Source organism: Vulpes vulpes, chromosome 4 (genome assembly GCF_048418805.1).
Source record: "Vulpes vulpes isolate BD-2025 chromosome 4, VulVul3, whole genome shotgun sequence".
NCBI classification, from domain to species: domain Eukaryota; kingdom Metazoa; phylum Chordata; class Mammalia; order Carnivora; family Canidae; genus Vulpes; species Vulpes vulpes.
The window spans coordinates 66,076,884-66,100,840 of record NC_132783.1 but is presented as its reverse complement, the minus strand read 5'-3'; the positions used below and the strand labels follow the sequence as shown (position 1 = coordinate 66,100,840).

General features: G+C 43.1%; 1 protein-coding gene across 2 annotated transcripts in view; it reads left to right on the top strand.

Annotated features, from left to right (window-relative positions):
* NTPCR (nucleoside-triphosphatase, cancer-related) overlaps positions 1-23,957 on the top strand; it is a 28,918-nt gene that overhangs the window by 2,041 nt on the left and 2,920 nt on the right. The window contains exons 2-4 of one of the 2 annotated variants that reach the window (XM_026008702.2): positions 2,875-3,037; positions 3,538-3,634; positions 18,471-18,680. In XM_026008702.2, the coding sequence (XP_025864487.1) occupies positions 2,875-3,037; positions 3,538-3,634; positions 18,471-18,680 (470 nt within the window). The remainder of the gene's footprint in view (positions 1-2,874; positions 3,038-3,537; positions 3,635-18,470; positions 18,681-23,957) is intronic. The other variant, XM_072755960.1, reaches the window with a different exon arrangement.

Below are 23,957 nucleotides of genomic sequence, written 5' to 3'. Positions count from 1 at the left end.
TTTCCAAGTTAAACCACCTGCACTTCAGTCTTTATCTCAGGGTCAGCTTTATGTGAGAACTAGAACCAAACAGATTCTGGAGCTCTCTGACCTGCTCTTCTTGCCTGTGCGTGGTGTGGAGCTGTCATTTTGGGGTCTCCTTCAGCATTGGTGTTACCTCTTAGTGTAGACAGCACTAGGGTAGCAGCTTAATTGATGGGTATGAAAAAGTAATTGAAACAAGATTTCTATAGCTGATGAGGAAAGGGCTTAGCCAGTGCCTCCTCTTGCTTCTGTCCAACATGCAGGATGCACAGCATTCCCTTTTATTACAGCTGCTCTGTTATCTTCAAAATGTAGTAACTTTTTGTTTTACATTTAGAATGAGATAGAATAAGACCAAAAAATTTAAAATATTAAAGAAGAAAATGGCAATCACAAGGATTTGCAACATACAGAAATAAGTGCTGTGAACCCTCCCTCCCAATTCCCTCGCAACATCTTTTATAGATATAGACTTCACTTTTTAAAAAAAACTTTACTTATTTATTCATAAGAGACAGAGAGAGAGAGAGAGAGAGGCAGAGACAGAGACACAGGCAGAAAGAAGGAGAAACAGGCTCCATGCAGGGAGCCCGATTTGGGACTTGATCCCAGGTCTCCAGGATCACACCCCCGGGGTCAAAGGCAGCGCTAAACCGCTGAGCCACCTGGGCTGCCCAACTTCACTTTTTTTTTTAAAAGCTTAATGGAATAATACTGTACATTCCTACTGTGACTATAACCTGCTTTTTCTCTGTATATCCATATATTGTGGTCTGTTTTCTGGGCTAATCTAGGTAAACAGTATTCTCTTTAATGGCAGTGTGGCATTCCTGCATGTTTATATGTCATTATATACATAGTACCATAATTTATCACTCCCTTGCTGATCAACATGTAGGTTGCTTTCTATATTTTGCTATTATAATGAATACTGACACACACAACCTGCTTCATTATATCTTTGTGCTGTGGTCAGATTCTTGCTAAAGGTGAATTCATAGCGATAGGAATGCTGCGTGCTGTGGAGGGCACATGGAAGATGCCTTTCAGAAAAGTACCAACCTACATACCTACCAGGGCCACTGACCTACCTTAAACAGGTTCTTCAGTGACTTTTTTTTTTTTTTTTTAAGATTTTATTTTTTTTGAGAGTGAGTGAGCAAGAGAGAGGCCACAAGTAGGAGGAGGGGCAGAGATAGAGGGAGAAGCAGACTCTCCACTGAGCAGAGAGCCCCATTTGAGGCTCCATCCCAGGACCCTGGGAGCATAATCTGAGCAGATGCTTAACCAACTGAGCCACCCAGGCACCCCCCTCAGTGTCTTTCTTAAAGCAGCAGTTACTGGGGGACAGAGCTGGGATGGAAACCCTACATGATTCTTTTCTAGCCACAGTGAGCATGTGGCTGGGTTGCTGTTCATGTCCCAGGAGGCCAGCTGCCATTGTCTTTTGATGTGACGTTTGGAGAACAGATCATGGTTATCTCAAGGAAGCTTAAAAGGGTTCTTGGGGAACCCTGATGATTCTGTGTCAGCAGCCGAAGAGATAATATGATTTACAGCCTTGTGGTATCGCACAGTAGTCTCTGGTAGACTTGCTGGAGGCTTCCCTTTTTTCAGTTTTTGGGTCATCATGATGCCATTGACTTTGGTCTGTATGGAACAAGACTTGTAAACAAAGTCATGGTGACACACAAAGGCCCCTGTTAAAATGTATGGTCCTGGGATCCCTGGGTGGCGCAGCGGTTTGGCGCCTGCCTTTGGCCCAGGGCGCGATCCTGGAGACCCGGGATCGAATCCCACGTCGGGCTCCCGGTGCATGGAGCCTGCTTCTCCCTCTGCCTGTGTCTCTGGCTCTGTCTCTCCTTCTATCTCTCAAGAATAAATAAATAAAATCTTTTAAAAAAATAAAAATAAAAAAATAAAATGTATGGTCCTTACTAGTTGTATAAACTTGGATAAGTTACCTGACCTCTCTGGGCCTCATCTGTAAAACAGGAATGAGGGAACGAGAATGGTAACCGCCCAAGAGGGGGAGTTGTGAGAATTTAACCAAGGAAATGCTTGTGGAGCGTGCTAGGACAGTGCCTAGCTCCACAGGGCTGGTGACTAGTGTGCACCTATTGGTGCTTGTAAACACATCAGAGTCCATCAGGGGAGTTAATAGGCTGGGTGGACGAGGGGGTGGATGGAGGCGCTTGAGTTGTAATTTGGGAGAGAGTGTGGGGCAAGCCAGAGGAATGCTTCAGGACACTGGAGGAGGCCACAGAAGGGGTTGTCAACCGGACAGTATTGCTCTTGGGAGAAAGTTTAAAAACTACCGTTTCCAGTGGTGTTAGTGGTATTTAAGGGGCTGTTCTGGGGAGACCTAGCATTGTAAGTCCATCGAGGAGTGATGGGATTCTCTCACGGATAAATGTAGGTCCAGAGTGCTCGGAAGGTTGAAATCCTAGTTTTAAGGTGCCCAGTCTGTGACCCACGCATGACCTGTTGAAAGGGTGTGGCCACCCACGAAGAGAGTAACCCTGGTTCTAGAAGCTCATCTCAGAGGATGCAGACTGTTGCCACAGAGCCCCTCAGGTGGTTCTGGGATTGCGTATGTGTGTATGTGACAAAGTGTTTTAGAATTTCAAAATTAAACTTTAAGATCCCATTCCTATTTTTATTATGCTTGGAATTACAAAGTCTTAACACCTGGAGCAATAAAAATCGAAGTGAACTTAATATTCATAAAATCCGCTTGCAGCCCATTTCTTTTCCTGCAGTAATTGCTCTCAGAGGCAGTGAGTGCTGTGTGTCCTAGCAAGGGACTGGTTCCTAATGAGCTTTTGTGTTGTTTTTGTTTTTCTTTAGGAGTTGGAAAAACAACATTGATCCAGAAAGCCAGTGAGGTTTTAAAATCCTCTGGTGTGCCTGTCGATGGATTTTACACCGAAGAAGTCAGACAGGGAGGGAGAAGAATAGGATTCGATGTTGTCACATTATCCGGCATGCGGGGAGTTTTGTCTAGAATTGGGTACTGATATTTCATTTCTATGGTATTTTATTCTCCTTGGGCACAGGATTTAGCCACATGATCTCTTCTATCTTGAAAGAATCTTGGGCCTTTATGGACTTCTCAGAGAAAAAAGAGATTGAAACCATCTTAAGAAAAACAAAGTATAAAATTATCATATTTCACTTAAAACTTACCTCAACAAGTAATAGGTTTTTAGCATCTTGTAATCTGTGATCCTGTTTCTTATGCTACTTTTCTGTTGTTACGCTGCCTCTCCGCAGCTTTGGGATTGGCTCCCAAAGTAACTGCCAGGGCTGGTGGTGGTGGTGGTGGATTTCACTCTCGTTTTCAGGAAAAAACATGAACGTAGGTTAGCTTTGCATACCACCACTTTTTGTGTAGGTGATTTTTAAGGGTGATTTAGCATATGTGGAAGGCCAGACCCTCCCTGGAGTAGCTGCAAACCAGAAATCAATACAGGGGTCTTTCAGCAAAGAACGCACTGTCTTTTCATTCAGGTCAGAGCCTCCGCCTGGAAAACGTGAATGCCGAGTCGGACAGTATGTGGTGGATCTGACTTCCTTTGAGCTCTTGGCACTTCCAGTCTTGAGGAATGTAAGTATGTGATTTCTGCCTCTTGAGCCCATTTCTTCTTAGCATATTGTGGGAATTACTGACCCTGGGAACAGAGTGGTTTTGCTTCAAAGAGTGGCCAGTTTTGCATTTTACAACTGAAAAGTTTTCAAGTGACTGAGCCTTGAAAAGGATATATGCACCATAATTTTTTTTTAATGCACCATAATTTGATGTCACTCTGAACTACACGTAAATTCTTTGTCACACATATTCAGCACATGGAAATATTTTATACTGGGAGGGCTCTGATGCCCAGCTACCAAGACCTTCCTCTTACTTATATCTTCACCATGTTTTCACAGCACAACAAATAAACATTTAGGAAGGGGAAATGCCATTATATAAATATAATGGTAGGCACCTAACATATTACAGATCTTCCTCAGCTTATGGGATTACCTCCTGATAAACCCATCATAACCTAAAAATATGGTAAGTGGAAGGGCGGCCTAGGTGGCTCAGCAGTTTAGTGCTGCCTTTGGCCCAGGACGTGATCCTGGAGACCCGGGATCGGGTCCCATGTCCAGCTCCCTGCATGGAGCCTGCTTCTCCCTCTGCCTGTGTCTCTGCCTCTCTCTCTCTCCCTGTGTCTCTCATGAATAAATAAAAAATCTTAAAAAATACATAGTAAGTGGATAACACATGTAATACAACTAACCAACAAACTGTTATAGCTCAGCCCAGCTGACCTTCAACATGCTCAGAACACTGAACATTAACCTATGGTTGGGTGAGATCATATGGCACAAAGCCTATTTTATTTTATTTTATTTTTACATATTTTTTTAATTGGAGTTCAGTTTGCCAACATATAGCATAACACCCAGTGCTCATCCCATCAAGTGCCCCCCTCAGTGCCTGTCACCCAGTCACCCCACCCCCCACCCACCTCCCTTTCCATCATCCCTTGTTTGTTTCCCAGAGTTAGGAGTCTCTCATGTTCTGTCATCCTCACTGATATTTCCCACTCATTTTCTCTCCATTGCCCTTTATTCCCTTTCACTATTTTTTATATTCCCCAAATGAATGAGACCATATGTTTGTCCTACTCTGATTGACTTATTTCACTCAGCATAATACCCTCCAGTTCTATCCATGTTGAAGCAAATGGTGGGTATTTGTCGTTTCTAATGGCTGAGTAATATTCTATTGTATACATAAACCACATCTTCTTTATCCATTCATCTTTCGATGGACACCGAGGCTCCTTCCACAGTTTCAAAGCCTATTTTATAATAAAGTGTTGAAGATCTCATGCAATATATTGAGTACTGTACTGAAAGGGAAATATATAATGTCTGTGTGGGTGCAGAATGGTTGTCAGTATTTGGTTGTTTACAACCTTCATGATCACGTGGCTGCCTGGGAGCTTGGACTCCTGCTCCTGCCCAACATCGTAAGAGAGCATCATACTGCATGCTGCTGCTACCCCAGGAAAAGGTCAGAATTGAAAATCTGACCTATGGTTTCTACCGAATCTTTTTGTTTTCTCACCACTATAAAGTCATGAGTTAAATCATTTAAGTCAGGGACCATCTGATATACTGTGTATCAATGTAATACCTTTTTTTTTTTAATAGTTTATTGAGATATAATTCACATACCGTATGCTTCACCCATTGAAAATACACAATTCAGCTTTTTCTAGTATATTCAAAGGATTGTGCAACCAAACATCACTATCTAATTTTAGAACCTCTCCATCATTTCAAAAAGGAAACCCCATACCCATCAAGCACTCATTCTTCCTTCCTCTGTCCCTCCCAGCTCCTGGCAACTGCTACCCTACCTTCTTTGCCTGTCAATTTGTCCAGTCTGGGCATTTCCTAAAAAGGAAATCATATACAATGGTGTCTTTAGTAACTAGCTTATTTCACTTAGCGTAATGTTTTCAACGTTTATTTACACTTTAGCACATACAATTCTTTTTTATTGTTGAGTAATATTCCATTGAATGGATATACCACATTTTGTTGATCTCATCAGTTGATGAACATTTGGATTGCTTCTAGTTTTTGGTTATTGTGAATAATGCTGCTCTGAACATTTGTGTGCAAATTTTTGGGTAGACATATATTTTCAGTTCTCTTGGGTATACACCTAGGAGTAGACATGCTAGGTCATATGGTAAGTCTATATAAATCTTTGTGAGAATACCCAGACTGTTTTTACAGACTAGCTGCACATTTCCACCAGCAGTAGATGAAAATTCCAGTTTCTTCACATCTTTGCCAGCACCAATTATGGTCTCTTTTAATTTCATCATTCTAGCAGATGTGATGCATTATCTATCATATAACTTCGATTTGCATTTCCCTGATGACTAGTGATGTTGAGCATCTTTTCATGTCTTTCTTGGCCATCTGTGTATCTTCTTTGGAGAAATATTTATTCATTTGCTTTGCTCATTTTTAAATTGGCTTAGTTGCCTTTTTATTACTGAGTTGTGAGATTTCTTCATGATATCTGGATACCAGTCTGGTATCAGATACATGATTTGCAAGTATATTCTTCCATTCTGTAGGTGCCTTTACTTTCTTCACGGTGTCCTTTGAAGCATGATTGTTTTTGAGAAGTCCAGTTTATCTGTTTTTCTTATATTTGTGCTTCTATAGAAGTGATTATGTGATTTTTATCTTTCATCATATTAATGTATTTGTATTACATTAATTGATTTTTGGATGTTAAACCAACCTTGGTTCTTGGAATAAATCCCTCTTGGTCAGGGTATATAATTATTTTTATACATTGATGGATTCAAAAAGATTATATGCAAATCCTTTTATGTATTGCTGGATTTTTATATATTTGCAAGTATTTTGTTGAAGATTACAGTATCTATATCTCTAAGGGATATGATCTGTAGCTTTCTTGTGCTGTCTTTGTCTGATTTTGGTATCAGGGTAAATATTGGTCTCAGAATAAGTTGGGAAGTGTCCCTTCCTCTTTTGGTTTTTGGAAGAGTTTGTGACTTATTGGTATTACATTTTTTCTTTGAATGTTTGATTTACCAGTGAAGCCCTGTGGCCTGGGATTTTCTTCATGGGAAGCAAGAAGCATTGTAATTGTGAATTCAATCTCTTTACTTGTATAGGTCTGCTAATTTTTCATTTCTGGTTGAGTCAATTGTAGTAATCTTTTAGTAATTTGTCTGTTTCATATATCCCCAAATGAATGAGACCATATGTTTGTCCTACTCTGATTGACTTATTTCACTCAGCATAATCTCATCTGTTAGTATATTATTGTTCATATATTCCACTATGATCCCTTTTATTGTGTAAGGTCAGTAGTGTTTTCCCTTCTTTCATGTCTTATTTTAGTTAAGTTCTTTCTCCCCTTTTTCTGGCCAGGAAAAGGAAAAGAGGAAAAGGTTTGTCAAGTTAGTCGTTCTTTTCAAAGAACGTTGCAACTTTTGCCTTTGGATTATATATTAACTTGTTTTTTGTGTTCATTCATCAAATATTTATCAAATCTTAGACATATAGTCATGAACAAAACAGACTTATTTTCGAGGGAGAGATGTAGACATTAAAGAAGTAAGTGTACGATTGACCTAAACACTGTGTAGGAGACCAGTTAGGTGCTGTGAGAGGTGCCAGGAGCTTAGATCAGGTGGCCAGGAAAGAGCTCTGAGGAGGTGACACGTAACTGAAATGGGAAGACGAGAAAGCATCGTCCCTTCAGAGAGAGAATACTGGATATGTGTGTTGAGGGGGGTTCTGTGGACAACATAGTAGTTGAGGGGAACAGATAAGCTGCGGCCCCACTGTCCTGAGGCAGGAGCAGGTAAGGAAGAAGGTAAGGTGGGTGAGGCCATGTGATCAGGGCCTCATGGACAGTGTTAAGTAAGTGGAGTTTCATTTAATCTGTGATAGACTTTACTGCTTTGATTTATTTTTGTAGAAATTGAACAGTGTTGACCTGTCTCCCCAGGCAGGTCTGAATCTTCTGGAGGTGTGGGACATACCAGCGGGCAAGTCCAGGGTGTCTCTCACGGCCTGGTGAGCCCTGTGCAGCCTGGCCCACTCACCTCTGGCCTCCTGTCACCATTCCCCAGCCATACTAGCTCAGACATGTTTCCTGCACATGGCAGGGTCTTTGACGCTTGGCCCTGGCCCTTTTCTTTGATTGGCACACTCTTATCTTTGCCTTTCTGCTGTTTTTTGACATTTGGGGCTGAGCAAAAATGTGCCATGTCGAGGGCTTTGGTAATTACTCAAAGCTGCTGAACATTTTAACCATAGCCTGCAGAGGGCAGTTAGTTGCTAACTTCTGAGGGCTGGCAGGGGCTTGCACTCCATCCTGGCAGGGTCCCTGTTCTGGTAGGGGGCCACCACTCCCCAGAGCCCATCTTGCTCCTCTCACCTCCTGGGTCCCAGTGCTGGGTCTGTTGTGGCCGTTGTATTGGTGGGAGCACTAAGAGAACATGACATTTTTCTCCCTGGCTCTTTTCCCATCAAACGCATACCTCTCTACTTAATGTTCAGAGGGCAAGTGAAGTACTTCAAATGAAATTCCAGGTGGAGATTCTGGCTTTGGGCCCTGGATCAATACAAAGAATTGATTTTTATTTACCTGGCTTAGAACAGACTGAATCTTGGGAGGGCAGTGTGCACATACATGCCTGATGTCTGTCTGCAAGATGATACAAGAAATCATATGCTGACTAGAATAAGAGCTTGAATCTTTCTTAATTAAATAATAAAGGAAAGCAGACTTCTCCCCAATTTTTCATACTTTGGTTACCAAACCCAGACATCCGTATTTTAGGAAAAGTTCCCAGACTGCAGACCTACCCAGTCAAGGTCACAGATTTTTTTTTTTTTTTTTTCCAGAAGTACAGGTTTTCCTCCCCTTTCATATATTTTAGTGGGATGAAGAAAGGAAAAGGAATTGGTGTTTTACCTTTAGGAAGGAAAAAATTAAAGTAGCTTTGCAGCAAAAATAGGGGAATGTAAAGAGACAGTTACTACTGACAAGTACAATGAAAGCTGCAGCAAGCACATCTAGGGCGGTGAAAGCCTTGGTACAGATAGTCTGTTAGTTTGTAGTGCCCAGAACATCTGAAAACACTTCCTAACTCTAAGTTAAGAAATATCTATAAGTGCCTCCTATGTTTAGGAAATCTCACTGTGCATGAAAAATATTTTAAGTTATGTCTCATGTAAAATAGGGAGATAATCCTTGGGGTCAGCAGGGGTGTCCCTGCTATGCCCCCAGGGAGGTCAGAGCAGGGCATGGCTATGGAAGGTTCAGGGGAGCTAGGCCCCAGCCAGCCTTAGGGCTCATGGGGCTTGTGGGTCTCATGTTTCACGTCCTCAGGCTGGAATGGAGATGTAGGGACTCTCCTGGGCACACATGGATAGTAAAGAAAAATAGAATAAGATTGGAAAGCATTCTAGACTCAGTAAGGTTTTTAGAAACTCCTTTGTAGGCTTGGCTGGTGTTGACATTTTTTTCATTCCACATTTGACAGCATTTTTATTATTTTTCTGAATATTAATGCTCTCCCTACACAAAGTAGCAAATTTGTAAAAATTATGAAATAAAAATAAAGGAGTAAATAGGAATAATTCATAATCTTATCCCTGGGTTAATTGCTGTTATTGTATTTTGTTTCTTTCCTTTTTTAACTTTTTATTTAGTTAAAGATTTTATTTATTTATTTGAGAGAGAGAGAGTGTTGAATAGGAGCTAGGGAGAGAGGCAGAGTGAGAGGGAGAAGCAGACTCTCCACTGTGCAGGGAGCCCACTGCAGGGACTCAGGGGCTCCATCCCAGGAGCCTGGGCTCATGACCTGAGCTAAAGGCAGACACTTAACCAACTGAGCCACCCAGGTGCCCCCCCTTTTCAGCTTTATTCTGTCATTCCAAAATGGGGGAAAATACTGTGTGTTGTTTTTATAGGCTTGGGCTTCCCGATAATACAATTTAGTAACATGGGAGTAGCCATACAACACGATAATCCTCACAACTGCGATATTGTAATGATCACACAATGTTTCCTGGCATGGGTTTTCACCTCTGACTTAAGCCTTATTCCCTCAGTGGCAGATAGATGATTACCACTGTTGCAGGTATCCTTGTAGTAAACCCCCTTGTACACCAGCCTTTTCTCCAGCCCAGAGGGTGGACGGATTAGGTGAAAGGCTGTGCTGCTGAGGTGCTCCTGAGATGGCTGTGTGACTCTGAACCCCCCTGCCAATGTGTGGACACCTCTGTGTTCCTCTCCAGCACTTTTGCCCATTTCCATACGAAAATACACTTTGCTTTAATTCATGTTTTTAAGTTGCTAATGAGGCTAAATGTTTTTTAGTTTGAATATTTTTAACCTAATTATTTTAAATTATTTTTATTCCTTTTCCCATTTTTTTTTTCCTTTGGCTTAAAAAGATCTTTTTACAAGGCAGATGACCTTTTTATATTTATTGATTGTATTTTTCTCAGTTTGTCACTTTGATGATGGTTTATTTTCCTTCCTTCCTTCCTTCCTTCCTTCCTTCCTTCCTTCCTTCTCAACATTGAGAAAATCTGTCTGTATTCTAAGTTAACAGAGAATTAGTTTCTTCTATGGTATCTTTTTTTTTTCTTTTAACATGTTTTTAATCCATCTGGATCTATTTCGAATGTAATCTACAATGAGACTCTCAATTGATTTTCTTCCAAACACTTGGTCAGTTTACCAAAACCATTTGTTAACCCATTTCTCATTTCCCATAACTCATTTCCCATGCTTCATTAATTATAATAAGAAGTATGTGTGTGTATAAGTATAATGTTTCAGGGTTATCTGGTACATCGGTACCATACTATTTTAATTACCATATTATAGTTTAAAAAGTTGCCTTATCCATTCTTTTTCGTTAATTTTTCTGCATTGTAGTAGTATTGTTAGTAATGGTACTAGTGGTGATGGTGGTAGTATAAGTAGTTAACAGTTACCAGTGCAAAATGTGCAGCAGGCACTAACTCATTTAATCCTCAGAGTGATACTATCACTCTGTTCCTCTTTTAGAGATGGAGAAACGGAGGAATAGACTAGAGAGTATTGCTCAAAGGCACACAGCCTGTTAGTGGTAGAGCTGGTGTGAATTGTAGAATCAAGACTTAATTATCCATCACAAAAGGTCTTACATGAATTGGAACAATGCAAAATTGTAATTATTTAGATATAAAAAGCATGTTGAATTTTTAGATAATAGCTCCATAGCCAAAACCTACTATCTCATTGTTTTTCCATTTCTCTCTTTAAAAAAAAAAAGAAAAATTGTTTTTTGTTAAGGTTATTTATAAGTCTCTTCTATTTTCTGATGCTTCTGTAATTTGGATTGTATTTCCAGTTTTTCAGTCGTCAGAGCTGGCAGGATAGTGTTGGCCTTTTTCATAATGGTCTTTTTGACCTCCACACTGAATGCTTCATTAGCATTTGTTGCAGTATGAGATTTAACTTTTTTTTTGGCTCCCCATGTATCTGCTACTCACACCAAAAGTTAACAGATTATAATTTTTTTTTTTAAGAACAAATGGTATCTACTCTAAGCCCTATTTTCTAGGCTTACCCATGTCATTTTTAATTAAGATCCATGAAAAGAATAGGAAGCTAGAACCAGGACACCCAGGGAAAATCAACATAGTTGAACCTTGTTTTGATAAAAATAAGGCCTTGGAGTATATTTGTTTTCAAGAACAGGATCTGCTTTTGATTCTGAAACGAGATTCGTCTTCAGATCTTTGAAAAATTCATTTGAAGGTTGTTCCTGACTGGGGAAAGTTTATTTTTTACCACTTGACCTGGAATTGCCACTTAGTATTTCAGGCCACTAGGCTTTAGAGAGAATTTAGAAAAATCAATTTCTAGTCAGGATCCATTCTTGAAAGGTTGACAGGAGCCCAAGCATTGCTTTTGAGGTTCCTTCATTGTTAGTGAATGTGACTTTTTTTCTTTGTTCCTCCTCGCTCTCTGTTTCTGGACCTCATGATGATATATACGCACTGCAGGATCAGCCAGAGAAACAAAAAGCTGTCTGGTGAAAACATAAAAATTAATGTAAAAATTGTCAGTGGAAACGTTCCTGCACTGAATCAAAAGAGGAAAATGAACTCAAAGTTCAGCATAAGGTCGACTCTGTGGCTTATTTTGTAGGATTTGCCATGGCAGCCCTTACTGGTAATCTCTGTTGGTCCGCAACCCTGTCTGAACTTCCCGGTGAAACATGAAACTAGCCCCCTTCTTTAGGAGGGCAGAGGGAGACCAAAAACAGGTAGGCCACTCCTGGTTGGGAAGTGGCTGTTGTAATAAGCAGAGGGAACTTGCACACAAGGCTTGTGTTGGATGCAGCAAGATGAATGCCCCTGCCCCCCGGCCACCACCTCTTAAGTTTGTATACAGAGAGGCCTTAACTGAGTTCAGTCAAGTAGACAGTGCAGGTGTTCTCAGCACCACATCATTATCTCAAAGTTGTGTCCTTGGAGCAGCCTCTGCAAGCAGGAGAAGCAAGCGAGACCCACGCTCCAAGGACAGGAGAGGGTGAGAAGCCTCTGATCCCTTGGTCTGGCTTGTGGATCAGCTGGTGGTCGGTCTTTCCATGACCTTTCCCAGCAGTCCCCTCATTCCCTGGGGCAGGTCTGATGCTCTTACTTCTCATTGTCTCATTGCTGGCCTCAGGGAGGGCCTGTGATTTAGATGCTGAGCCAGCTCTGGCCTTGGGTTGCTTTTACCTTCTTCATGCAATTCTTGTAGCTCACTCCCCAGAGCCCCAGCAAAAGCAGGTGCTCCGCTGGTGGGACTGGGGTAGAATTTGTATAACCTGCTGCCTTCCTCCCCTTCATTCCTCCACTTTGTCCCATTTCCCAAGCCATGCCACTAGCTGCTTCCTCCTGGTTGCATCAGTCCAAGGCCCTGCCTCCTTCAGAAGCAAACTTGCAGGTGATGAGGTGGTGGTTTGCTCAAATCTCATGCTGAGAAAGTGTTTCTTCATTGTGCACCCTTTTTTTTTCTTTTGAAATTGATGAAAGCAATGAATGGGGAGGTACTTTAAGACCATGTACATCTTCCTCATCAAAAATTCTCCCAATTCTAATTTTTTAACTTTACTGGATTATCTGAAAATAATCATTTTCACTGAAGGCTTTACCTGGAAAGCCAATTTAACTACTGCCTTTTGAAATGCTTTCTGTAACAAGCTAAGCTTTTACTTAATAGTCAAATCGCTGTGTATTTGAAAGCTGAACTAAAAGAGCCGTAACAGTTGACTTTTCCTCATCAAAGCTGCACTTGTTTATGTCTCTCCAGTCTTCTCATTATTTAGACAAGAAGTCATCACTATTTTACTGTCGCTAAGACATTCAGCTTTCTCTCTTTTAGTTAGTATCTAGTAAAAAGATATGAGACCTCAAAGTTACTGAACTTGAATCAAAAGTTTAAAAACAAAGTAAGATTTTTATTAAGCAAGAGGAGTTTTTATAAGTGCCTTAAACACCCATTAGCTGATAAGGGAGGTAGCACGTTTGAGGCACAGTCCCATCTCTGGCTGTGTGTAAAGGGGGAGAGGGGGCTTTGCCTGCAGCTCACATCTGCCTCCCAAAGCAGGCCATCCTCCATCCTGGTGCTGTTGGTTACCTTCATTGTCCTGAGACCCCAAACCTGTCATCCTTTTTGAGTAACTGAAGGTAATATGCTTACTTCAAAAAACAGATGAGGGTTTTTGTGGCTGTGCCTCTGTTACCCCTAGAACCTGAAGTGCTCCTGCCTCTCATTGGAGAGAAAAGTAGATTCTTTACAATTAGATGAATTTCTGCAGTTCTTTCCTTCAGTTTCTTTGATTCTTTCCTTTGATGTCCTGCCTTACTCATACTGAAAATGTGCAGGTCATATTGCATGTGGGGGATATAAGGGAGCTTTGCTCTCAGCTTATCTTGGGTTTGACTCTCTGCTCTCACTTGGGAGTTTAGTGACTTTGTCTGAATCAGTTGTGTTCTTTATCTGTAAAACGGAGACACAGATACCTACTGGACAGAATTACTAGGACTGAAGGTGACATTGTAGACTGTGTGCGTCCCCAGCTTCTAGGAAGTACAGACAGAGAGGTGAGTATAATTATTTCTCTTGAGAAGGCGAGTGAGGTGAGGGACAGCAGAACCTTGGGAGGAGCCTCACATCAACAGTTTGCCACGTACCTGGGGACCAGAGCAAGCTGTGACTTTGTCATGGAGACCCACAAGCTCAGATGTCCAGGCTGGTCCCAAGGTACTGGGATCACAAGGGGTAGTGGGTTCTCCATGCAATAGGCTGTCAGCCAGCAGATCCCATTTCAGTCCTTGGGATAGTTCTCGTAGCTTGCAAGATACAGAGGGTGCTGTTCTGTGCTCTGCGGTCAGGCGCTCATGTGGTTGAGTCCCAGAGAGGCCAGTTAGAACACCCAGGAGGAGCCTTATTACTAGTCTGCTGGGCCCTGGGGTGAGAATCTCTGGCATTTGGGTAGGGACAGCTCCCACCCAGAGCACACCCAAGGGAAGAAGGGCTGAGCTGCAGGGCGCGTCAGGCAGTCTAGACATCTGGTCCTGGCTGCCAGCCTGTGATTTCATCCCTGGGGACACACAGTCGACATGCCACCGAACTCCTGAGGGGTTCTGAAACTTTCAGCTTGGAATAAGCACAGATAGAAGTCTAATTGGGCCTTCACTTTTAGCTCATAACTTCAGAGGTTTGAGGAATTTTGGGCTGGCTTGGCTGTAGCTACTGTTATCACCCTTTGCTTTCCTGCCCAAACTTGTAGCTATTTGTGGGGAAGGGCCATAGTTCTGCTGCCTGACTTCTAGCAGATGCTCCCTGGTTCTTTCCCATGACTTTTCAATATCTTTTGTCTTAGGCCAGCTAAGAAGCCAGTCCGTGTCTGATATTAAAAATATAAAAAATAAAGTTAATACCACCAGAAATACTTATTAAGTAAATAATTCACTATAAGGCAAAAGCCACTTTAATTAGCTTTTTCTCAGTTCAGTATTTTGGTTAAATGAAATTGTCTATTTTATGTCTACATTTTCTTTTGTGTTCTGAAACGTGCATATAAAGATTAAACAAAAGACCGAAAAAAGTCATAGTTTTCAGGTTTCTGGCATAACTGGTACACAGATATTTTGTTGTTGCTCTAAATCGATTTAATCTGTCTGGAAAACAACCTAGCTGCATGTAAGCAAAGTTACAAAATTATACATAGCTTTCCTTACCACTGGCTGGTCAATTTTAGGACTTTCTTCCAAGGAAATAATCTCCCTAAAAACAGAGGAACTAAAATATGCCTTGCACAAAGTGTTTCTCCCTCTCTGTAAGAGTGAAAATGTATGGTGCTGTGACATGTAGGCCTGGGTGAGAAGTGGTGAGGGCTTCAGGGGCTGTAGGGTAGCGTCGGCCATCCTGCAGCCTTGCAGTCCTGTGTGAACAGAGGGGGTACAGGGGAGAAAGGCCACACTCCAGATCGTGTGCACATAGTGATTTTTGTCTCGTGGCCCAGGCTGCCCGAAGTTCTTCATGAGCTCCTTACTGCGTAACTTTAAGTATGTGCGCTCCAGGGGCTCCATTTGACTTCTCCACACCCAGCACTGGGGAGGACTGGGGAGATTCCTGACCTCTTTTTTTTTTTTTTTCTTTAAAGATTTATTTATTTTTATTTATTTATGATAGAGGCAGAGACACAGGAGGAGGGAGAAGCAGGCTCCATGCCCGGGAGCCCAACGCGGGACTCGATCCCGGGACCCCAAGATCATGCCCTGGGCTAAAGGCAGGCGCTAAATTGCTGAGCCCCCCAGGGATCCCCTCCTGACCTCTTTCATACCTGGGCCCCAGTACTGTCAGGCTGCATCCCTACCAACCTAGAATTTAGAACAATGTAAGCATGATGTATGCTCACTGACTGGGTTGCTTGAATTTATATAAAAATAAAACAATTAAAAAAAATAAAACAATTTTGGGTAGGATAGTAGTTCTTTTTTATTTCATTTTTATTTTTTAAGATTTTATTTATTTGATTGAGAGAGACAGCAGGAGCAGGGGAATGGCAGAAAGAAAGAGAGAGAATCTTAAGTAGACCCCTGCTGAGTGTGGAGCCAGATATGGGGTTCAACTGAGCCACCCAGGTATCCCAGTAGTGGTTCTTTTATTACAGTCTGGAATATATGTTCATGTGTTTAGAAAAACCAGTGTGTGCAAGCTTCTCAGTAGCTTTGCATCTGATATCTGCCTCTCAGTTGAGCATCAATAACTTAGATTTTTCATGAAAAATCCCAGACTTATTTTTGAGGTTCCTACAGTTTTTGGATAATAAAGTCCCTAGTTTTAGACAGGATTTTATATAAACTAAGGTTTTAAAATGAGCATTTCCAGTTGGTAGAATATAATATATGCGTGTGTGTGTCCGGATATCTTTTTGCAGAAGTTTAAACAATGTCAGTGAGCTCTTCTTGGTGGATGTCATAGAGAATCTGAGGAAGGCTGGTTTGGGGGCCTCGTGCTTTATGTTTCTATCCACTTGTTTATTTACAGACACGCCCACATGCACCCTACTACCCGCGTACGTACACCCAAATAAATATATGCACACAGGCACACATGGATTCTTCATGTGGTTTCTCTCTGTCTGAATTGACTGCTTTCAAACTCTCATTTTAATGTCCAGAATAGAGTTCTGCTGACCTGGGGGGAAATGACATCCACAATTATTCCTAGTTTCTGGAGGCAGCAGAATGCCCCAAATACTCCTTGATAAGAGGTCATTGGAATGGCTTGCTCTGGTGGGATTGGCTGTTTTTATGCTGATGAGCAGGTAGCTGAGATGACAGTGGCTGATTCCACAGATGTTCGCCTTCCTCCCTCAGTGGAGGGCATCAGTTGCTTCAGCTCATGTGCTTCCATGGGAAAAGAAAAAGGTGAATATGACCTTGGCCTTCCCCTGAGGGGGAAGCAGGATGTGTGTGCTGCGCACACCCACGCAAACACACATGCACATATAAATGCTGTTGAAAGTTAAAAATGAAGTGCATTAGAAAAATGGAAGTTTGAGTAAGTGTATAGACCATTCCTTGGATGACTACAGTGGATCCCTTCCTGGTTTTCTGCTAGTAAAGTGAGTGGGGAAGTATGTATGTGCCATTAAGTCAGAAAATAATAAGAGTACCACTTACATAGATGTTTGAAAACCACTGCTCTAATGCTTCTCCTCAATAACTGCCTTGGACTAGACCCCACAATCTCATGCCGTCTCTTCAAAAAAATGCCTAACTTGTCCCTGACGCCACACAGCTAACAGCCTTTCAGGTACAGCCTGTGATCCTCCCTGGCTTAGTATCTCTCAGATGCTGGATAGAACCCATAGCCCTTTGTGTACCATACAAGTGTCAGGATCTGCCTCTGAGCCCCATCCCTCACCGGCTACCACACGCACGCCACCAACCGCAGTGTGCTGTGGCTTCGGGATTTGCAATTCAAGACAAATCTAGCTGAACTCAGCTGTACATTCTGAGACTGTACTGATATCTTAAGGAGTCTTAAGAAATGTAATGAAAAGCACTTTTTGTAAAAAAGTATAGTTTTCAAAGTAATCATTTATACAAAGATATATAAAATGTACTTGGCACTCAGCATTCACTGAAGAGCTGTGTGTTCTTTTGTGTCCCCTGGTGTGGAAAGACTATTCAGAGTCCTTTCAGCTTCCCTGGGAAGGCTTTCCAGAGAGGGCATGTAGATTAGTGATCAGTTGCTGTGTAACAAATGACCCCAGAATTTAGGAGTTTAAGCCCATGGACTTTATCTCACATAGTTTTCCTGGGTCAGGAATCCAGGAAAGGCTTAGCCGGCTGGTTCAGGCTCATGGTTGGTCATGAGGTGGCAGTCATCTGATGCTTGATTGGGGAGGATCCGCCTCCCAGCTCACTCCCAAGGTTGTTCATTTCCTTGCCACGTGGACGTGGACTTGGACATCAGCTGCCTGAGCGTGCTCACAACATGGCAGTTGCCTTCCCCAGGGCAGGCCTTCTGAGAGAGTGAGACCAAGCCAGAAGCAGCAGTCTTTTATACCTAACCTCAGAAGGGACGTACCATCCCTTCTGGCACATTCTGTTAATTGCAGAGCCCAGTCCTGGAACTGTGTAGGAGGGGGTCTGTGCAAAGGTGGGGGCCTCAGGCTGTGTTTTAGGGCCCGTGGAAGCTGGTGGCCACACCTGTTCCAAGGGGGTCTTGGAAGGGACAAGTCCTTAGGGAATCTGTGGTTGGAAGCGCACAGCCCTGCTCATGTGTTTTTCTTTTAACCAAGACTCCTTTCCTTTCACTGCTCATTTCTCTCCACCATCCCTCATGGTGCAGATTATGAAACACCCGGACATTTATTTGCCTGCAGCCCTGATGTCCTCCCAGACAGGGAAGCTCCTACAACTCCCGAATCGCAAAAAAAAGGCTAGTGTTATTATTAATAAGGCTCCCAAGGGGGAGCTTGGGAAATGCTGTCTCATTTCTTTTAAACCTGGGGCATGTGGGTGCTGCTTATTTCCTGGGTGTATATAAATACAAAGCTGAGCTATTACTGGAACCATTCTAAAAGAGTGAAAACTGCCAGGAACTTGGGTTGCTTTGGGAACTGAATTTCCTGGTTGCTCTGGTATCCAGGGGAGCTCTTCCAGATACATTTGCCTGTGAATCGTCCCATGTTGACTGAGAGTTGGTCTCCTGCCTTTTAAATCTTAGTTGACTTAGTTGGTGAGTGACGGGGGAGTGGGACCCTGGGGCTCTTTGCTTAATGTGACTTGGCTGTCTTCGTCATCTTCAGGCAGGTTCCAGCAGTGGCCCGGGGCAGAGGGTGTGTGTCATCGATGAGATTGGGAAGATGGAGCTCTTCAGTCAACCTTTTATCCAGGCTGTTCGTCAGATGCTGTCCACCCCAGGGACTGTAGTCCTGGGTACGATCCCAATACCTAAAGGAAAACCGCTGGCCCTCGTGGAAGAAATCAGGAACAGAAACGATGTTCAGGTGTTCAGTGTGAGTACAGCTAGTTCCCTGTGTCTGTAAAAATGGAGCAGCTGACCTCAAAGAGCAGGGTGGCTTTGAAATATACTTTTGCTCTGAATTACCATTTTTTTCTCCTGAGGCCAGATACTGGTAAGTCTGATTTTCTAGGAATTTATGAAACTTAAATTTTGCCAGTCCTCGGTGAAAAAACACACTTCCCTGTGGCCACAGTTTGAAGCACAGCTCCCAGCTGTCCAATAGAGCTGTCTGCAAGGATGGAAATGTCCTGTCTGCACTGGCCAGTGCAGTTGCCATCAGCCACCTGTGACTATTTACGTTTAAATAAAATAAAAAACTCATTTCTTCAGTCACACTGGCCACATGGACAGCACAGCTGCAGAGCCTGTCAGGCAAAGTGATGTATGCAGAGCAGCCGTGTGGGCATAACCTGGGGGTTCCTAAGACGTGCAGAGTTATAGGCCCGCCCTGACCCAATGAATCAGACGCTGGGCATGCGCCCAGCAGTCTGTTTGAACAAGCTCTCAGGTGGTTGTCAGATGCTTGTCGGGGGTTGTGCATAGAGCACGTATGAGAGAGGACCCGCTCCATCATACAAGCCCGTGGATGGGCCTCTGACAGCCCCGCTGGCACGTTGCCCACATACTTGATTTCCCGTTGTCTCTTCATATCCTTCTTCAGTCAGGTAATTGTCTTGCCCCGCACTGCCTTGTCTGTCAGTGAGAGAGCGGTATTCCTGGCCAAGCTCTGCCTGTCCCCTCTCCCCACCCCCTCACCCCACCCCCGTTTAAACGCTCACCTGCCCTGCGACTGCCATTGAGCAAGTCAGCTGGTGGGGTGACTCCTGCTGTGGAGGGTGGAGAGTGAGGTCCTAACATCTCTGGCTAAAATGCCACCACCGTGACTCACCGGCCCTAGTGGGATGTCCGTGTATCATCAGCGGAGCATCCAGGGGTACTCCTTCGGCAGTAAACAAATGTTAGGGTTAGAGCAGCCAGACTTGGAAAACTGCGCGTGCGCAGCCCTTCCTTCATTTAGTCAGCATTAACTGAGCATCACTGCATGCCAAGACGTGATGATGAACAAGGTCGACCAGGTCCTCATCCTCCAGAGCAGACAGTCTAATCTCACAACAGTGTAAACAAACAGTGGAGCCCTAGCCTGGACAGATGCATAGAAAACAGCCGGGGTGGTGTGGTTGTTGGGCTGGAGGCAGTTGGGGACGGAGGTGCTACTGACAAGCAAGTTCTCTCTAGGGAGCTGCCTGGTGTGCTGAGGGCCCTGCAGCGTCACGTGCTCTGTGATGTCTCTGAAGTCTGTGGGAGTCTTCAGAGTTTTATGTTGCTCTGTCTCTCACTTTCCATGGCCTCCAGCTTAGAGTTTCTCATTGTGATTCTAGAGTTTCTGTGGAGGTAGAGGCAGTGTATAGAGAGATGAGGAAAGTCAATTAGTCTTCAGGCCAGCCAGCTTCCAGCCTGGAAGGTGGGGAGTTCCTGGCATTAAACTCCGGAGACTGGCTGCCTCGCAAACCAGTGGAATCTCCCAAGTCCTAGATGGGATTGATAGAGGTTGGCTGTTATGTCCAGGAAGAAATGTTACATCTTAAGATAATGCCACATTTTCTGCTAAGACTGGAAATTATTCTCAAGGCAAGGTAATCATTGCTCCTAATGGTGTGTAAATAAAGTGATTAAGCTTTTGGTTAATTAAGAAAGAGATAGGAGCTCACATAATGAAACAAACATCAACATGTGCCAATAGCAAGATGACGTAGATGTTAGAATTAGAGGGTGGAGACTTTAAAACAGCTGTCACGAAGATACTTCAGTGATCAGTTGCAAACATGTTTGAAACAAATGAAAAGTAGAAAGTGTCAGTTTTAGCAAAGATATGGAAGATACAAAGAAGAATCAAATAAAAAAATTTTTTAAGATTAATTTATTTATTCATGAAAGACACAGACTGAGAGAGAGACAGAGACATAGGCAAAGGGAGAAGCAGGCTCTTCGTAGGAGCCCGATGCAGGACTCGATCCCGGATCCTGGGATCTCGACCTGAGCCAAAGGCAGCTGCCCAACCACTGAGCCATCCAGGAGTCCCTCAAATAAAAATTTTAGAACTGTAAGATACAATAACTGAATGAGAAAATCTCTGGAAAGAATTGGTAAACTTGAAGGTAGAACAATAGAAAGTGCCCAACAAAGAGTAGACTTGGGGGGAGAAAAAGAACAGCCTCAGAGACTTGTGATACTATAATAAAAATCTAACATTCATGTCATTGGAGGATGGTTTTGGCAATTTAGAAACTTCTGTCATGGTGTGGGTGTGGGTATTGACAGTTGCCTTCCTCAAAATTATGCTTCTCTTTTGGAGTTTGGTTAAATTTTTTTCTCATGTCTTGTAGAGTTTACTGGTCTCTAAGTGTGGCCACTGAAAAATGTTTTTAATTTATTTCACATTTGCTTGTTTGAGCGTAATTACGTTTGTGCTGTTGAGGCAAGGGTAAAGACCTTCATGGATCAGGATAACTAGAAAGAGCTGTGTGCACTGTTTTCCTGCTTCTCTAGCAACATGAAGAAAATATTTATCCCTGCTGGTCACTTCCTACTGCATGCATGCATACATACATACATACATACACACACACACACAAATTTGGTTGTCTTAGAAAGCATATTTCATTTGATTTCCTTTGAAATACCTGCTTGATGGAAATGCTGGAGAATGTTATCTGCTGAGGGGACAGAAGAGACACCTGAAATCCAGTCTCTTAGATGCGTTGACTTAGATGCCAGTTTGGCCACTAGACACTGAGCACTTGGACTGGGGTGCTGTGCTCAGTACTGTAGATCCACCAGAGCACATAGACTTCACAGTACCTGCTGCAATATATCACATCATCTTTATTTCATTGAGAGGCTGCATAGTGTGTCCAGGTTGTCAGCTAGTAGTAGGTTGCAGAGCTAGGATTCACACTTCCATCTGTCTGCCTCCAGCGCTTGAGCATTAGCATAACCCTGCTGTACTGTGTCCTTTGTTGATAGGGATGATTCAGATGATTTTGCTAAAAAAAAGTCTTCAGATTTCCTAGAAATTATTTGGTTTTTCTACTTTATAAAATGTTACTAAAGTCTCTTCCACTATCCTGAATTCAGAGTCCTTTACGCTTTTTTTTTTCCCAGAAAACAGTTTTTATCCTTTTAATTTTTACATGTGTTTTGTAAGAACACAAGAATAACCGAACTTATTCCAATGTGGGAATTCTTAGACCTCTGCTTACTCGTTCCTGCTATGCATTTTTTTCATCAAGCAGGGCATAAAGCATTTTAATCTCACTGGGAGTTCAATGCTGCCCTCTGGGTCCATGGACTCCTGCAGTTACACGAGTGAGAGAAGGTCTGTCAGCCTCTGGATCCAAGGTCAGTAGGCAGAATGTTTGTAGAAACTGACAAGCTAATCCTAAAATTCATGTGGAGATGAGAAGGACCCAACTAAAACAATCTTGAAAAAAACAATGTTGGAAGACTCCTACTTCCTGACTCCAGAGCTTACTACAGCTACAGGGATTGAGATAGTGTAGTACCAGCCAGGCGCTAGACACACAGGTCCATGGAATAGAACTGAAAGTCCAGAAATAAACCCATACATCTAGGATCCATTGATTTTCCACAAGCATGCCAAGAGAACCTAATGAGGAAAGAACTGTTTTTTAATAAATGGTGCTGGGAAACTAGACATCCACATGCAAAAGTGGGAAGTTGCACTCTTACATCGTATACCAGAATTAACTCAAAGTAGATTCTAGGCCTAAGTTTAAGAACTAAACTCTACAGCGTTCTCTCTCTCTCTCTCTCCCTCCCTCCCTCTCCCTCTCTCTCTCGATCTATTTTATTTGAGAGAGTGTATGCACAGGGAGGGACAGAGGAATAGGAAGAAGCAGATTCTGCTACACTCTACAGCTCTTAGAAGAAAATATAGGAGTAAATCTTTGTAAACTTGGGTCAGGCAAAGTCTTAGTTGATACAACAGGAAAATAATTCTTGGTTTAGAAACTTTAACTGTTACGGAAAAAGAGCTAGAGAGATGCGTTCAGGAATAACCGTAGTTTTAGGTTTAATAAAATAGAGACACAGCATGAAACAAACTAGTAATGTTTTGATATGTGTTAACTTACAGTAACGGGTGTTGTCAGATTTCTTTCTCTAATCCTGTGATTACTAGGAACTTGTCAGTATCCTTCCCACAGTTTCAGGAAAATGTGTGGTCCTGTTTTGCTTTCTTGCATGTAGTGTATATGCACTTAGGGGCATTTTTTCCTTCTTGTCTCTGTGTCCAATATTCACAGCTTCCCTGATTCCTGGTGTTTGGGTTGTTGACTAGGAACTCTTAGGCCCTTTGGTGGCCCCTGCAGGCAGCACAGAGCAACTTGGCTGTATGAGATGGTCAGAGTCTTTACTTGACTATATTTCAAAGACCCTCCCGGCTGAGAATTTAATAAACATTTACTGAGCACCCCCATGTGCCAGGCACAGGATGAATGGGATGTCCCTGTCCCCATGGAAGTCAGGCTCTAATCACCAAGTCACCAGGGGCCTCTGGGCCAGGCAGGGGCTCTGATTTCACTCTCTGCGGAGGCCACAACATACAGACGAGGGTGGGCAACTTCCTTCCTGGGCCCTCCTCACCTTGTTCTCTTCCATACCCAGGCCCCCTCCTAGCCAGCCTCTTGGGAAGGACTTTGTAACCAAATCCTAGTGGTTGACTCTAAGAGGGAGGTTGTGCGTGCAGGGCAGGCCCCAAGGTCCACAGGCAATGCTCTGCCTGTACTCGCTTTTGAGAGCATGGCTTCACTGATCAAGGAGCATCATAACTGAGCACCTCTTACTGCAGAATTCTCAGAAATCCTCTTAGGGAAATCAGAGCGGGGAGCGGGAGGAGCCAAATATTCATGTCGTTTTGCATTAAGTTTTAACTTGAAAACATCCCCAAAATGTATCTTTTCCAGTTTTTATTTTGTCTATGGAACCAAGGTACGGCGAGCTCCCTGAGCGTGTGGGATACCCGCTGCTGCCCCTGTCCTGACACCCTTAGGTCCTGGCGGAGGGGGGGAGGGTGTGGACTGGGGGGCTCACCCACGGCCCTGGCGACAGAGGAGGCATGTCTCACCGTCTGGTCCCCAGGAAGTTGAAACGAGGTGAGGTGGGGCTTTGCAGCTGGGTCCTGAGACTAGGATCTCCCCACAGTCGTTGAGTCATCGTGCCAATGGAGAGGGCGGGGCGTTTTCCCCCC